This window comes from Lolium perenne, chromosome 2 (assembly GCF_019359855.2).
Source record: "Lolium perenne isolate Kyuss_39 chromosome 2, Kyuss_2.0, whole genome shotgun sequence".
NCBI classification, from domain to species: domain Eukaryota; kingdom Viridiplantae; phylum Streptophyta; class Magnoliopsida; order Poales; family Poaceae; genus Lolium; species Lolium perenne.
In genome coordinates, this window is record NC_067245.2 from 203,204,880 (window position 1) to 203,221,993 (window position 17,114).

The 17,114-nt window shown below is 42.5% G+C and overlaps 1 protein-coding gene and 1 long non-coding RNA gene across 5 annotated transcripts in view; one reads left to right on the forward strand and one right to left on the reverse strand.

Annotated features, from left to right (window-relative positions):
* Nucleotides 1–16,407, reverse strand: part of LOC127321248 (uncharacterized) — a 30,164-nt gene extending 13,757 nt beyond the window's left edge. Inside the window, exons 1-12 of the mRNA XM_051350284.1 lie at nucleotides 16,154–16,407; nucleotides 15,946–16,056; nucleotides 14,493–14,590; nucleotides 13,986–14,072; nucleotides 13,728–13,858; nucleotides 13,575–13,647; nucleotides 13,427–13,472; nucleotides 13,218–13,327; nucleotides 12,992–13,099; nucleotides 12,834–12,893; nucleotides 11,804–11,865; nucleotides 11,323–11,635 (exon numbers count right to left, since the gene is read on the reverse strand). Of these exons, the coding sequence (XP_051206244.1) occupies nucleotides 11,323–11,635; nucleotides 11,804–11,865; nucleotides 12,834–12,893; nucleotides 12,992–13,099; nucleotides 13,218–13,327; nucleotides 13,427–13,472; nucleotides 13,575–13,647; nucleotides 13,728–13,858; nucleotides 13,986–14,072; nucleotides 14,493–14,590; nucleotides 15,946–16,056; nucleotides 16,154–16,337 (1,383 nt within the window). The 5' untranslated portion in view covers nucleotides 16,338–16,407. The remainder of the gene's footprint in view (nucleotides 1–11,322; nucleotides 11,636–11,803; nucleotides 11,866–12,833; nucleotides 12,894–12,991; nucleotides 13,100–13,217; nucleotides 13,328–13,426; nucleotides 13,473–13,574; nucleotides 13,648–13,727; nucleotides 13,859–13,985; nucleotides 14,073–14,492; nucleotides 14,591–15,945; nucleotides 16,057–16,153) is intronic.
* LOC139836118 (uncharacterized) lies at nucleotides 6,109–9,841 on the forward strand. 4 transcript variants are annotated; one of them, XR_011752282.1, is made up of 3 exons: nucleotides 6,109–6,741; nucleotides 6,862–6,928; nucleotides 7,470–9,841. It is a non-coding gene; the product is annotated as an uncharacterized lncRNA (long non-coding RNA). The 4 variants fall into 4 exon arrangements; XR_011752281.1 differs by lacking the exon at nucleotides 6,109–6,741 and having other exon boundaries at nucleotides 6,748–6,928; nucleotides 7,470–8,965; nucleotides 9,475–9,841; XR_011752283.1 differs by lacking the exon at nucleotides 6,109–6,741 and having other exon boundaries at nucleotides 6,748–6,928; nucleotides 7,470–7,602; nucleotides 9,475–9,841.
* Nucleotides 16,408–17,114: the final 707 nt, after the last annotated feature.

The following is a 17,114-nucleotide window of genomic DNA, read 5'->3' on the forward strand; positions in this document are numbered from 1 at the left end:
CGCTTTGTAGGTCGAGGGGCCGCCTTGCGGGGTGCCCGGTCCTCTTCCTCCTCGTCGTCTTCCGAGCCTCCTCCGCCGTGTCGCCGGTAACGGGGACGCGAATTATGGTGCGGAAGTTGTCCTCCGCCAAAGTATTGAGCCGGAAGGAAAATGAACGAAGTTAGAGTTATCCTTGTGAAGTTTGAAGCAACGGAAAGAACGAAGCTTACCGGAGGACACCGATCGTTCGTGTAGATATCCTTGAACGATTCCGGACCTGTTGGCCCCTCGGAATCTTCACCAGCGTCTTGAATCTTCTTTTCAGAGAGTCACCAGGAAGATCATGGCGGGTAACCCGGAGAAGATCATCCGCCCGGTGTAAGCGCACATCAACCGCGCGTTGTAGCGAAGGGGCTGGATTCTCCGGTAAACCAGCCTAAGTGTAAGCCGGGCTCCGGTAAGTCCGTCATGGACTAGCCAGAGATTCTCCGCGCAGCTTTCTCCAAGCTTGGAGTCGTGGCGAGTGGAGGGACGAAGCTCCGCCTTGCAAGTTCTTCCGGAGGTTCGTTGACGAATCGGGGAAGGCCTTCGTGGACATCCGGAACAGGAGCATTCTTCTCGTAGAACCATCCGGCGTTCCAAAGACCGGACGGACTCGTGTGAATCATGGGGAGGATACATACGATTAGGGCGGAGCATAAACGTCATGCTTCCGCAGTTCACCATTGCTTTGTCCTTAGTTTCTTTCTTCACTCGGAAAAAGAATTGCCACAACTTGACATCCGGCCGGATCCCAAGATGTCCTTCGCAGAGTCACGAAGTTGGACAAGAGAAGGTATGAATTGGGGCAAATGTTGTGGGGCTGGAGCCCGTAGGTGTTGAGGATGGAGAGAAAAATTCCGAACAAGGGAGTGAAAGACCGCGTTCCACCCAAGCCTTGGTCATGACAACTTCTCCGCTTCGGCTTGGGGGCGTCGGAGTCACGAACGAAACTCCGGTGTGTGGAGATCATTCCCTCGTTACGGAGCTCTCTAAGCTCCACGTCGGTGGTTGCGCAAGGCCACCATTGACCTCGTTCTCCTTCACGGATCCGGGCCTTGGACGCCCTCTTGTTTTCCGCCTCCCGCACCTTTCTTGCCATCCGAGCTTGTCCCTCGAGTTCTTCTTGGAGCTCTTGGAGGGTAGGGATCCGGCTTGGAGCGGTCTTTGGAAGATGCGGAAAAAGGTTGAGCTAGTCCGATGCTCGGAAACATACGGTGGCAAGGTGAATGATATAGGATCCGGGCATATGGGTTCTATTTGGTTGGGATCCGGCTACTCGAAGAGCTACCAAAGGCAAAGTGACGATTCGAGTGGCATGCTTCCGCCGCACCCATACAAAGTGTCCGAGTACCCGGATCACTAAGCCTATCTTCTACACTAGGTTGTCTTCTACAAGTCCGCGTACTTACCGCTAATGGCGCGGTGGTGCGACGAGCTCCGGCGGAAGATGAGGTCGCCGAACTTGAAGGAAATCGGCCCGCGTGACCACGAATCGGCGGCGGAGCAAGTTTCCCGTTCAAACGTGAGAATCTTGGAGCGAGGGAAGCCTTGGTTCGGCGGCACTCGAAGTTCACCGGCGAAGTTCGCCGGAATCAAGATACGGCGGCGGCGCGGCGCGAGGAGGAAGACGATGTGGTGAGAGGGGGTGAAAGAATGAATTTTTACCGGCCGCGGGGTATTTATAGGCCGCGCCGGAGATTCGGGATCCGGATCCAACGGTGGAAACCGAACGGTCGCGCCGTTGGATGGATGACACGTGTTTAGGTCAAATGCGGTATAACGCCGTGGTGGTAACTGAACCATGCACTCCGAAAATTCCGGTTGAAGATTTGCATCTGCGAAACTTTAGCGCGGGAAATGAGGAAGTTGTGCGCGGGAAATACGGAACTTCCGTTGTTAAGCATGATCTGAAGATGAAGGATTTCCGAAACCGTTAGAGTCTTTTAAGATTCCGGGTGATTCTGTGAAGATAAGATTGGCTTTCGTTCAAGCAGGGAGTAACCCGGAAATGTTCTTTGGAACGTCGATGGATGAAGTCCCTCGGGATGGGAGCATTTTCCGGCTATAAGTTGGAAAAAGAAGAAAATGCAAAGTTGGAGCTCTTCAAGTTTCTCCGCGGTACCAACGTTTGCCGGAGATCATGATGGACCGAGAAGACGGAGACTCAGGGGAAACTCGGAGAACTCGGGGGCTACCGTTGTGGGTATACTTCATGGGTGTACCATCGACAAGGTGCCTAGATCCGGCAAGCCCGGGTGGCCCACGACGGTGATGAGGCATGTGGCCCATCGGGCGGCCCGATTGCCGTTGATCGTGAAGGAAGAAGTCCGGCCCAGATCGCAGCCGGATCCGTACCGACCTAGGAGTGACCCGATCCAGGGAGGCCCATGAGGAACCCGATCCAAGATCGACGTGTATGGAAGGCGGATCCGTGACGTGCACGGCAAGATATTGTACCGTAGCTAGGCTATTTGTAATCCGGCTAGGACTCTCCATGTAAACCCTAGATCCGTGCGCCTTTATAAGCCGGATCCCGGGAGCCCTAGAGGCACAACCACAACTCATTGTAACAACGCGAAAGCGCCCAGATAATTCCAGACAAGCAGCAGTAGGCCCTGTCATCGTGCAGGTGTTCCGAAGCTGGGTAACTCGCGTACCACCGTCCCGTGTGCACTCCGCCCTATGGCCCCTACTTCTTCTCCCCCTCGTGAGGATCCCTCCTCCGGGGAACCGTCGATTAGACAACGACACACATCTCTGTAGAGAGGGAGTCCTGGGTGAGAGCTAGTAGCATAGCTCCTACACTTGCCTTTGGCTGACAGTGTCGAGAGACGCTTAAATGCATGCTCAAGATTTCTGAATTATCGGGGCAAGCTCACCTTTGTAAACTCTTTGTCATCCCTTCCCACCTTCTATATGTGCATGCTGAAGTTGAACAAAACTATGGTCAAGGTCTTGTGGACAGGGCTAGGAGACATTGTTTGTGGGATAAATATGACAAAGAGTATCATAACTCGTTGGCTGCATGGGAAATGGTGTGTAAGCTGAAGGAGGAGGAGGGGCTTCCTGTGATCATCAATCTTAAAATACAAAATGATGCAGTACTAATGAAACCTATACAAGTTTTTTAGCCATCATGACACATCTTGGGTCAGTATGGTCTGCCAAACGTATTATCAAAATGCAGTCCCTCATGCTGCAGGTCAAGTTGGTTCATTTTGGTGGAAGGATGTATGCACATTATTCAAAAAATTCAGAGGTATTTGCGCATCTGATGGTATTGGAAAGATTGTTGGTCTCAAGATATTTTGGCGATTGCTTGTCCAAGATTATATTCATTTGCTTTGGACTCTGATGTATCACTTCAAGCTATGCTAGAATTTAGTTCCTTAAAACAATTAGCTCAGCATTTTGCCATCCCCATTTCGGAGCAAGCATTGATTGAGCTGCAACAAGCGTTTGTGGTGCTACAGGATTAAAAATCTGATGTGTCTGGTACGCTCCAGCCAGATACTTGGAATTTTCGATTGCGGAATGGGGTGTATTCTTCGGCTGGCTATTTTAATTCATGTTCAACGGTTTGGAGGTGTCTTCGGTGTTTAAAAAGTTGTGGAGAAGCAAAGGACTTAATAAGCAGAAGGTTTTTTACATGGATTCTCATGGTTGACCGTTTGAATACATGATATATGATGGACAGACGTTACTGGCATCTAGACTCTGGATGTAACTCTAGACAGAGAGAGACGAGGGAATATTTGTTCTTTAATTGCCTTTTTTTCTGCAAATGTTTGGAACAGGCTCGGCATAGTGCAGACTTCTAGGCAGAGTATTGCGGATATGTTTCAGGATGCTAACATGAGCTTTTCAGGACCAAATTTTTTTGAAGTTGCTACATGTGCTCTGTTTGGAATTTGGAAGTGCAGGAATGGTAAAATCTTTGAGGGGAAGAGACCCTCTTTTGAGACATGGAGGGAAGTTTTCAAGGAAGATCTAAGGCTCGTATTTTGTAGGGTTAAGCCCATACATCAAGCAGACAAGCACAGCTCTCGGCCTGATTGAACTCCTTTTAGTTGGTTTTTGTCCTTTTGGTTTGTTTTAGCCCTTGTAAATACCATGTACTTGTGTACAGTGGAATCCCTTTTTTCTTTGGAGCTTTCAATATGTAATTGTGTACAGTGGAAGTCCAACGGTTTCATGGTAAAAAAAATTACTGGCGAGAGTCCATTATCTATTATATACTATAAAAGCAATATACGGATGTCTAATAGAGACACCACGTTAATCCACAAAGGCTAGAAATAAATATACCATTGATTTTACAGATAACGGTGGATATTTAAAAGATCTAAGAGTTACGTAAATCTATATATACATGACAAGTCATAATTCAGTTTGAAAGAGGAAAGAAAAGCTCACGTGAAAGCTAATCCGCACGTTTATTTTAAAGTTTGGATTTATATTCTACGGTTAGGATCTAAGAGGTTATCATGTGTCAATCGTCAGGAGGAGTCCGTGTTATATACTACGAGCTAGGTAGAGTACGTCATGAAGAAATAAAATAGGTTACAAAGTGTTCGTGTATAATACTAGAAGCTAGATAGAGTCCGTCATGTAAAAAAAGGGGTAGTTGGAGTCCATGTTCAAACTCCAAAAACTGGCGTGGGATACAAATACAATTTGAACAGTACATTTTAAATAAAAAAATACATTACTAATTAGACTGTAGGTACACAGCGCCACCAAACCTATTCCCTAAATGCAAATGGTCCATGCCAAGTCTTCATGTACACATTTTGATTTTTTAGGAATAAAAATGGTTTAGCTTTATTGATTTATTGAAAAACGTTAAAATTGGAAGATATTCATGATTAGATGAAGGGACAGATTGAAACAATAGTTTCACTTGGTTAAAAGTTTCATACGGATGAGAAATTATTACAAATTCTAATGTTATAAAACTTATCATAGATGGCCAATTTTCTATTTTCTATACTGGGTGAATGGTCGTGAACATGCTCACATACTCGGCACATTGATTATTCGTAAAGAAAATAGTACCATGCTACTCTATCATAATGTAGAATTTTTTACATATTTCTATTGTATACTAAGTCACAGTATGGTTGAATGTAGAGGAACATACAATAAACTCTCGCTATAACATATGGTCTCGATATATGTCTTATACTTTAATATAGGAACAAAAAAAAACTATGGCTTCCTGAAATCGCAATAAAAATTAAGTGAATGGAAATAATTGGAACTGAACCAACTATAGTAATCTGTTGCATCTTTGACGTTTTGCATGTCTCCAGTCTTCGCCCATGTGTCTTCACCCATGGACTGCGGACAAGAAGAATACAAAAACGTACCTAAACTACACGATGAAGATTGTTTATGGTTCTCCACCAAAAGTTGCCCAGTTGATTGTTGAAGTTAAAGAGTATCGACAGAGTCTAATAGAAGGAAGAATCAACATGCCTTATGTCTTATTTTTTCTATTTATGAATCACCAACCAAGACAAACCGGACACTATAGTGAGACGTGAAATCACCCAATTCCATTCTGACTTAAACATATACATGCGTCATGTGCCATTGAAATTTGTCGGGAAAAATGGTCAAAGCCCAGGTTGAGAAAAAATTACAAACGTCTGACTAAGCAAATCACATATGGTTTCTATTTTGACCACACAGCATGGCAAAAATGAGAGAGAGGGATGCCATGAATTCTCAAACAAAAGTGAACCATAAAACCACATATGTGAATCAAAATTGTATCTGAACATATTACTACCACATACCGTCATGGATTTAACTAAGCGTATATATATATTCATTAATTCCTCTTGATTGATCCTAAACAAATCCATGTATCTATAGATTTCATAAGCTTTAGTACAATTGGAAGCGTCATCCAGCTATTGTGAGGTGGATACTAATTACTATATGGACATGAAAATAGAGATGTTAAGATTTACACGGTCACGCGCCAAATGACAGACACACCAGTCCAGACATGACGAGTTGGTTGTATATAAGATTTGACACATATAGCTTAAAAAAATTCAAAAATTCCATAATAATCATTCAGTTGCAAATTTAAAGATGTTTTGTTTTAGATCAATATTTGTGGTTGTTTTAGAACAATATTTGTGGTTGTTTTAGATCTTTATCGATTCCTAATCTCTACTACTTAAAAAGACTAAAGTGGTTCCTTATTCTGCCCACGTATCAGTACGTCAAATCTTTCGTCGTTCCTTCGTCGCGCTTCTTTTCACTCCCCCCGCACGCGTCCAGATGGGCCAAGCTCCTAGGCCCAACTTCTCCTTCCTCTAATATGGTGTCGCTCTCTCGTTTCCAGGGTTCCTGCAACTCGAACGCCGCCGCCACCACAGGCTACTCCGGCCGCCTCCCCGCCACCCACGCCGCAGATAGACTCCGTAGAGGACCTATGTTCCAACCTCTCCGCCCTCCGTCCTCCGCGTCGGCTGTAATGAAGGTCGTACGCGAGTAGGAGGTTGGCAGCACGCGAGATCCTTGAGCAAGCCGCTGCCGATGATGCCCGTCATAGCCGCGCCGACAGCAGGAAGCACCGCCAGATTCCCACACGTAACGCTCAAGATCCCGGGCGGCGCCGCGCCGCGCCGATTGCCTCGACTGGCCGGCTTCTTCCCACCCGGCAACCAGCCTTTAGTAATATACATAGCTGCATTAGAGGTTCGTTATATGCATCGCCGATCTGGATTGATTCCTTTCTCTGAATTTGCTGACAGCCATTTGTCACCTTATGACTGAACTCACTGCATATTTAGGTGCTGATTAAACCATGTCTTATAGGAAAATGTTATCCCTTTGTGATGGAAACGAAAAGGCCACGTGGTATTCACTCTTCAGCTCTCACAAGGTGAACATTGTCCGTGTTGCATTCAGCTTATGCAGTAGCACTTATGAATCCTCTTTTTAGGTGGTTCTACATGATACATAACATACCAAAGGCTGCATTTTAGATCATCATTGCTTTCTAAAGGTTAACTTGGTCAGATATAATATAACAAAGGTTGTTATTTACATCGTCATCAATCATATCGGTCACCCGAAAGTCAAGCTTTACTACCTTTAATGCAATGGTACCCTGACAAAGGGCAGCTTAGTGATTACTATATTAATATGCCAGGATACATTCACGGATTATAAGTGCATAACTGAATGTTTGAATTATTTTCATGAAAAAAATGAAGTTGCGGCAAATATGCTAAATATGGAGTGCTATGCGATTCGTGGTGTGTGGTGATTTAATGATAGTGAGTGAAAGTGTGTTTGTGTAAGGCGTGTTCGTTGTCATGAGTACACGGAGTGGTTGAGTGGGAGTGTGGTTATCTGTCCAGAAAATTGTAGGTGATCTTCTTATCGCTGATGAATGAACTAAACGGTCATCCCCTGATCAGGTTTACTACGACTCGCATGACGCAGTGTGGTGCCGGCGAGGAGGACCAAGCAAGAATTGGACTATCAGCCTTCGAGTTTCCTATCACCCTTGACATCGAGAAGATGCCACCACAAGCCGTCTCTGCACTACAGGTATACCAATGATCTTATGGTGGCTAGGTATTTACGATTATCTATGGTTCAACACAATGTTTTGAGAAAGTTACAGTTGTTCAGACTAACAGCTCAATCAGCGATTCTAAGTAGTGAGGTTTTGGTGATTCTGCAAACACCTGCCATCCTTAGTTTCTAGGTGGCTGCCAGTGACTGAAGTTAGTGCATCCAAAGGTCGATGCAAGAATATGTTTGCATTACGTAGTTGCGTAGACAGACAAATTACATGAATTCAGATAATCGTGCGTGTGCATGGAATTTGCCCTTTTTGAAACCAAGGCAGGAGCACTGTTACTCCGTGGTATAAGTGATAATGAAAAGTGTATTCACAAAACATAAGACCTGCTTGTAGAGTGAAGATTCTCAAGTAGAGTATCGTATTCCTCTGTTATGCTGCATTTCCGATACCAATATTTCTTACCTAGCTCGCGACTAGAGGGGAAGAAATAACTGGCATCAACACTTTAAGGTCAGAGTGTATTCGAGGATATATGTACTCATGCAACAACTGAGATTTTAGTTACAGAATGGTGCATATCTGCTTGAATCCATGCTTAAAACCCCTGAGGAGATCAGGTTCTTATGACTGTTCGTATGACTAAATTAATCTTCCAAAAACAAATTTGTGATGCCAGTTGTTGCTGTTCTGAATATGCGAAAAATGCTTTGTCAGATTCAGTGTTACCGCTGAAATCATTTACCTTTCGAAAGCTTTAATTAGATTGCCTTTTCTTGTGCATGAAGATAGGTCATATATTTTATTCCTTCACATTACCTTTGAGGAAAAGATATAATTGGTGGTGTTAACCTGCCACATGTTAATTGTTTACAACAAAGAATATATATGAGTCATACTTCTTTGATCTGAATCAGCTTTGATTTTTCCATGCTTGTACTCATTCCTTCAGGGAAAGATATATTTGATGTTCATTTCGTGCCCGATGTTTAAACAAAGGGAATTATACAAGTCATACTTTTTTTGGTTAGATTCAGATCTGATGTTTTCCTATTTGCGTTCACCAAAATGAACCCAAATGCAAATGATCCAGTAAATCTCTTTTTATTTTATTGGAGTTGTCGTACATTAAATGTTACCGTAACTTCCCAATAATATTCATATATGTTCTTGTGTGACCATCCGTTTCATAGCTGCAATTGGGAAACCAATTCCAAAGTTCAATCTTATTATGGAAACCAAAGTAGTGGCATATAGTATTGTCTTCCAGAACAAATACATGCTGATCAGGTATATCCTGGTGTATCTCTTGACTGAAATGGATGTGGAGGCTCGAAGGAGCAAGAGAAATTATGTTTAAATACAAGTGTGCCGTGAAACTCTCCAGTTAAGTATATCTCTTATGTCTCCCTTCCTATTGACGAATCCATCCTGTTAATACTATATACTGCACCATCTTACTTTTGGGTAAAGCAGGAAATTATTAGGATCATTGCTTTCTGAAATTTAACTTGGTAGCACTTGCCTAATTACTATAAGTGCATACCTGAATGTTTGAAACCTTTGCATGACAAAATGGATTGGTGGCAAAAGATGCTAATAGGGAGTGCTAGATGATTTGTGGTGTGTGGTGATTTTAGTATTCTCTTTTATATTCATTTATTTCTTTCCCTAATTATCATATCTACAATATATCTATCCAGATGAACCAAACAAAAAGATAATTTCTGATTTTGTAATTTTTTTTGGTTCTTTTCATGAACACACATCGTTAGTATGGTTCAAGCAGAGTTTTTTTATGGTGATTATATGGACTAACGTGAATCGGAGACAAGACGAAGTGCCAGTGTACCACAAACTAACTTTTCCCTCATCTCTTGATCCTCATGCCGCAGGTGCTCATCAGAACGTACAGAGGGATTTCTGGCCGGTTATTTCAACATGCAATTCGGGTTGGAGAGATTTCGTCGGCGATTACATGATGCGCCGAACATTGCGAATCTTATTTCAAATTTTCAGTCATCTAAGCACGACCAGAAGACTAGACCGATTTTGTTTGTAAAAAAGGAGCCTCATTCCGTGCGATAAGGTCAAGAGCTAGCCATGTGATTTCATCTTGTGCAAGCAAAGCAGCTGGATCCATAATCATGTATGGGACAAGATACGTGATGGCTAGCTAAAGATCACCTGATGGAATAAAGAGTTCCGACATTAAATAAACTGTGACTTACATATAGATAAGTGGAGTGTTTTTGCATTTTATATGTCCATGCAGTTATTTGCTTCCGTACAGTATAATATTGTTTTCTGTAGCACTCTTTTTTTGTTTACCTCCCTAACCATGCATATATTAATTACCCACTCTAACCCCATGTTATAATATAGAAGGAGAAGTTCCGAACCTTCTATTTGGTGAAGATTAGTTTAGCACTGAGATATAACATGTATTTACCAAAGATAGTTTCTTGGATCATACCCCCTGCAACTCCTTGAGTGAGAAGGTTTTTTTTTTCATGGCGAGAACAGTTTCATTTGATTGTCAATTAGGCCATCTGACTTATATTCCCCGGTTTTGTCCCATATATGCAAATTCTAATTGTGGCACTCCGGTTTCAGGTTTATCTCAAGTTTCTAGATAAAATGGCGTTGTTTGTCATGCTACCAAGAATATCAAGCAATGCAGTAACATTTCAGAGCATATTAGAGGATATATGGATGCATGAAACAACTGAGAATTTTCTACAGTATCTTATTTTAGTTACAGGATGTTAGTCATGCCAAATGCATATCTGATTAAACCCATGCTCAAAACATATATGTTTTTTCATAGTGAAGATCATGAGAACCCCAGGTTATTGTTGTCCTTGCCATAACTCATGAAAATATCAGTGTTTTGTGACTAAGTTTATCTTCTGAAACAAAATTTTGATGCCAGGTGTTACTTTTTTGAAGATGTGAAAATTGCTTGGTAGTTTGATGAAACCTCTGAAATTATTTACCTTTTGATATCATTAAATTAGACATGTCATTTTTCCTTCACTATTTATGGGGTTGCTTGCCTTAAGGGAAAATATATATTTGATAGGTGTTTTGGTGCCACATTTTTACAGTTAAACAAGAGTATATATGAGCCACACTTCTTTGATTTGAATTAGCTCTCATATTTTCCTTGATTGCATGGATTTCTTCATAGTTTTTTTGTGAATGCCTCCAATCAAGGGACTTGGTTACCTTATTAGTCAAAGAGAAACTGGTCGTAAGAATAGACCATTTTAGTTCTATAATAAGGAGATTCATATTTAAAAAGAGTGAGTTATGCAAATTCCTACCTATATCAATCGTTGTCTCTTTGACAATAAAAAATTATTAACCCGTAGCAACGCACGGGCATTTGTGCTAGTATATATTATAAACCATAATTTTATTATCGAACAAATTGTACATACTAAAGATGATGCCCTCGCATATGCGAGGGCCACCCCCTTAGTTTATCCTAATTTAAAGAGATGTTCTCCCATGCTTGGAAGGTACCAAGATGTACCACTAAGAAATATATCAACATTAACTGAAAATTATTGGGGAAACAACAGAAAAGTCAGGAATTTGAAGCTTTCGGCAGGCTTCAGGCTTACCCTTGCCGTGTTGGCTTTTCAGGCATGTCCCAAAGCCAGCATTTGAAAAGGTCTACTTGCAAGATTAAAGAAAATATCTAAACATGGAAGACAGAAAAACTTTGTACTTACAAGATCTGAAGATGGTGCTTGTGGGATTTTCGCCATAGCATTTGCAACAAAATACTCATCGGTCATTTCAGTTAGTGCCTGTCTCATTGAGGTGGCGAGGCCTTTGACCTCAGCTACTAACTGTTTATTGCTCCACACCTGTGGTTCCAAGAGCTCTGGAAAACCAGCATCATGTTGACGGTTGATTGATTGTCCAATATCCACTGCCAATGGCAGATCACCTCCAAGGTACACAGCTAGTGCAAAAGTAGCCACCACCAAAGGATCCCGTGGTTCCCGTGCCAATGCCTCATGAAATGCTAAAATACTTATCCTGCAGAAACAACAGCCATGCAGAATATCTTTTTACCAAATAGTAGCGAACCCCAAATTTCAAGAGTCTGAAAGCATGTGCATACTTCCTCGAAGGACAGAGAGGTTTGGAGTCTATATAAACTGTTGCCTTGCATAGAAATAATAACTTAAATAATTCAACTCTTACCATAAACTATTATGGCATGGCCTGTTAGGTGCAAGAAAACTATCCAGCTTAGAAAATAGGACCTGCACGCACAGATAGATGAACTTCATAGAAAAATCTAGTAACTAAAGCCCCATCAGAAAATATCCATAGCATGCCACCACAACATGGAATTGGACACAAAGAACATCTAATCTTAATCTAGCAATATTTGCAACAAAATGAACATTAATATCTCAAACAACACCTTGACTCATCTCTCCCAATGCACACTAACGATGCTCCCTCGGCATAGGTGGTGCCTTAAGCACCTGTGCTGCAACACAGGAAGGCATCCTCATGAGCACGCGTCTGGTAATTAGCTCCAACAAAGGAAGGAACAATCTTCATAGCTTGACCAGGCATGATGGACTAAAGCGGCACAGTTGACCTAGACAGCAGCTCGAAGTAGCAGTGAAGAAATCAGATCCAAAGCAGAGCTGACCAGGTGCGCAAAGCTAAGGTCCCGTCTGTCATCCTAGATTGCCCAGGCTGTCAATGGCGCCCTCAGTCACCTCCTGTGAGCAAGCTCATAACCCCAGCCAACCACCCAAACCCCACCCAGACCACGCTCCGGATGCCATGGAACAAAGAAGATGGAGTACCAGATTGGAGGTCACGCTCTTCCGATCACTATTCCCAGGCCTAAGAGCTGAGGAGCGAGGCGATGCAGTGGGAAGGAGTCATATGGGGCAGATGTCAGCGACTCAGCGGCGATGCAGAGAGAGGAGCAGCACGAGGTGGAGGGATGTCCCTGCTTGCATATATTGGTAGGAGGACGGATATGGGGTGGGAGAGAGAGGAGGAAGATGGTGTGAAGAGGTGAGGGCAAATATTATACTATTTCTTAACTCCATTAGCCTCAGTTAGTTCATAGAGGTGTTTTACTGTTCTGGAAAGAGGTGATGTGTGAGTGATCTTTTGGAGAATTGCAAAAGATGTGGTTCGAGTATATTTGCAAGTGCAAAAGCTACTACCAGTGAGATGTGAATTCTTTAGAAATCAGACTTACCAGTAACATGTTGGTCCCATCATCCTTCCTCTTAAAACGAGTTGAAGAAAAATATGCTGCCTGTACAGCCCAATCAAATCATTCAGCTAAGAGCACCAAAACAAAACAAAAATATTCAAAATTTGAGATGTGTATGTCCATGCTAACAGTTTATATACCTGAAAGGGCAATAAATGTTCAAGAAGACCAAATCTCCAAAGCAACCTTAAAGAAGCTTCAGCTGAACCATAAGCAAGCATATAATTAACCTCCATGAGTAATCTTCCCTGTGAGAAGGTAATCGTTAAGTAGCAAGCATCTAAGCGACATTCTTTCTTATTCGGTGCATATGAGTAGACAAAACGTCCATGAAACAGAAGCACATTGTGCATGTCAGGATCAAACCTTGTCAAGTCTTGCCACAGAGCAGGCAAGAGTTCTCACATAATAAGCTGTTTCTTTGGGAAAGCTGAACCCTAATCGAGCTGCAATTCTGATTGCACGTAGAATACGAGCTGTTAATTACAAATTACATATTAATGCCAAAAACTCACAGAAAAGGAAAAACCAATAAGCAAAAACTCCAGAAAAGAGAAATTTAGATTGATACTGACCACAATCCTCGTGGAATGAAGTGCCAGCAGGAATAACAGTACGGACCTGGTGAAAGGGGAAAAGGATGAGACAAATAAATGAAGGAAAAGAGTGAAGTTAAACTGATGCAAAAATGAAACAACTAGAGTACTAATAGGTACTGCAGACCTTAGCTTTCTTAATATCTTCGATGCCTCCCAAGTAGTCGTAGATCTTTTCTGAATACGGATTGAACATTAATCTGCACACACTTGACTTCAGAAAATATATATACCGCAGCATGCAGTATGGAAACCAGTTATCACGTAAAGGCGCACCGACCCATTTATAGTGAAGTCCCTCCCTTGACAGTTTTTCCAGCGAATATAATCATTCTTGCTACAATGTGGGCTCTTTGAAGTGTGCATTTGATTGCCACTTGACCCTCGAGCATAAGTATTAAAACTCGACACCTAGCAAGAAAGATAAGAAATGTCCGGTTCAGACATGTGGTGTAAAAGAAAATTCTAACTCAACAACCACCAACTCAGAGTGTGCAGTTTGCAATGTTTGGCCAAATCCATAAAAAGGTGTACGAACCTCAACAATAGAATTCCTGTCATGTACATGAACTATGGGAAAACGCCTTCCTACTATAACAGCTGATCCTGAAAAGGTGTCTTTCACCTGCGGGAGTTAAAATAGCATCCTTCAATTGGTAAAAATACTATTGGTATCTCAAGTGATAATGTCAAACGGTCACAAAGTAGAATAGGGTTTTGTCGACAATTTGTGGTGCAATGTAACTGCAAAATATGACACATGGAAATGCACAGCTAAAAGCAAAACTGTATAGTTATTCTAAGGATTTTCACATATTACAAATAGATGCATGCTGAAAGTATCCGTTATTTCAGATAATGATACGCTGCATGCATCTGATATCAACCAAATACTTATGTTTGTTGTAGTCGGTCTTTGCGAAACTATTACAACCTCCAAATTTCAGCAGAAACAATAGCTCTGAGGACTTATGCAATGCAACTTGACATTTTATTAATAGAAACACAGCATAAAAATAGCATGCTTGTTAGTTCGAAATATAACCTGCCTAAGATCAGCTGTCGTTATTATGTCGAAATCTTTTGGGATTTTCTTCATTATGAGATCTCGAACACAACCACCGACCAGGTATACATCATATCCTGCAAAACAGTAAAACGCATAAACATAAAAATGAATCTGAGAGTGCAACAAGCCACAAACTCAAATGTAAAACTCAAATAGTACTCCATATGAACACATAACATATCCGCTTATCATTATGGTCCTATAATCCTAGTTTCTGTACCTAGCTAACAGCAGGGTAACACGACTGAATTGAACTTCATTGCTGATGAAATGGCAGATACATTTCTTAACCTATTTACTTATTTAGTACAATGGACCATCAAATGCTAATGCAATTATTTCATGGCAAATAAAGGAATGCTCTACTTTACAATTTTACTAGTGGTAACCGTTCTTATACGACAAGACGCAAACACTAAACTACAATATTGCCATAAAATAACTCTACTGCAAGAATAAATAAAGAACGGCCTTTCAGGAAATAAATTCATATAGGGCTAGAAATTTATCATTTCCATCATCGCTTCTGAAACTAATTGGTTTGACAGCTCTACAGCGCTGAATATCCATTGTTCATATCCAAATCCATACCCATGTTTTTGGGTAGGGTATGGGTTAAGGAATAATTACCCATTCTGTTTTGGGTACGGGGAGGATAATTACCCAATTAACTTCAACGTATCCATACCCATAAGCTTGCTTGTAATGGACCTGTGAGATCCATTGAGAATATAAATAAAGAAAGAAAAAAGCAGGAGCGATACACCCCGTACGTGAACTAGCTAGCTAGCATCAAGAATCCATCCACCTGTATGCTTACTTAGCTTCTGTGCATGAGCGTCTCATCTGACTTGTAAGTCTCGCCGTATTATACAGGCCAGCTTGGGGCATTCGTGTCTTGCCAGAAAGCTGCTTGAAAGCGATGATGTGGCATGGTTGATGTGTATTATCGATAGACTACTGATGCATGTGTATATCATACCAGACCAAAGTCTGCAAGTGGGTAAGATGCATCCATTAGGGAATACCCGTTGTTTTGGGTATGGGTAAACAGAAGCTCCCATGGGTATGGATAACCAGGAATGTGGACATGGAACCCTTCCCAACGGCAGGTTTAACAGGAACTAAGGATGAGCAGATCACATTAAAGCGACAAACATTCATAAGATTATATGTTAAAATGTCTCTGTACATTATATCATGATTCCCACTGCATAAGACACTGGTATTATGAATTTATGTCGAAGCAATTGTTCCACATACACAGTCAGACGATGGCTATTTCCCCAGCCCCACCACTGTAGCTACAGAATCATACTAGAAGGTATAATAAAACAAGACAAAACAACACATTATGGAACCGAATTCAGTAGTAGTGACACTTCAGTGTTTCTACGATAGCAAGCAAGCCAGCGAAAGAGGGACGCACCTCTGCTGCGGAGGCGGTGGAGGACGTTCCAGGCCTCGTCGGGGATCATGGACTCCTTGAACCCGAACCGCTTCGCGCTGACCTTCTTCCACTCCGGCCCCTCCGCGTCGCCTAAGCAGGACCCAGACCGTTCGGGAGGTAAGCGAAACCAGTGTATCGCCATCAGAAGAGCAGAGAATGCCCCAGTATTTATGATGCGTATACTTACCGGCGGAGGCGGTGGAGGGGGTGGAGTCGGAGGGCGAGGGGGAAGGGGACGGAGACGGGCCGCGGCGGCGGCGGCGCGGGGAAGCAAGCGCGGCGAGGGGTGAGGGCACGAGACGACTGGGCCGGGAGAGGGCGCCGAGCCCGGTGGTGGCGGCGAAGCGCAGCTCCGGCGAGCGAAGCGCCATTCCGATGATGGAGGCGGAGGCGGCGGCGGCGGTGCACGCGAGCGCACGCGCGAGGGGGATGGATAGCAAACAGACGAGGCGAATATGCTAGGCGCATGGAACACCTCTCGCCGATGGGCCGACAGTGACACGCCTGTCTGTAGCCCGTGGGCCGTTGATTAACAAGCCTTCGGTATAGATGGGCTCGGCCAGCCTATGCGTCGAGAAGATGGGCCGAGCATTTTGTTTTTTACAAGAGCATCTCCAACACACGCGCTAAATCATGCTCGAGCTATGAAAACAACGATTTTTTTTGCATGTGGGCATCCAAAATAAGTGCTCCAACAGACGCTGCATAATAGAGCATGCGGTAAAAAAAACTGCAACGCTTGGAAAATTGCGGCCCAGCCAGGGCAGGCTTTGTATTTCATGGGGCGCCCTTGGGCGAGGTGACAAAAGAGACCCCTATAATTAATATATATAGATATATTGTGCCTAGTTTTAAGTATAAACTAGCACAAAATGCCCGTGCGTTGCACCGGGTCTATAATTAATTAAATATTTTTATGTTGAAGTGTGCTCTAAATTTAGTTGTATCATTATTTTTAAGTATGTTTGATTTCACCCAAATTTCAGTTATCTTATATGACAATCCTCACAAAAGTAATAAAAGCGTCACTTAATTATTTTTCTTTCTATACATCATGTGTATCAAAACTATGAAATCATCATGCTCAAAATCACTTGTTAAATTACATGGATATACACTAAATTAATAAAAAAAATTGTCAGATCGCT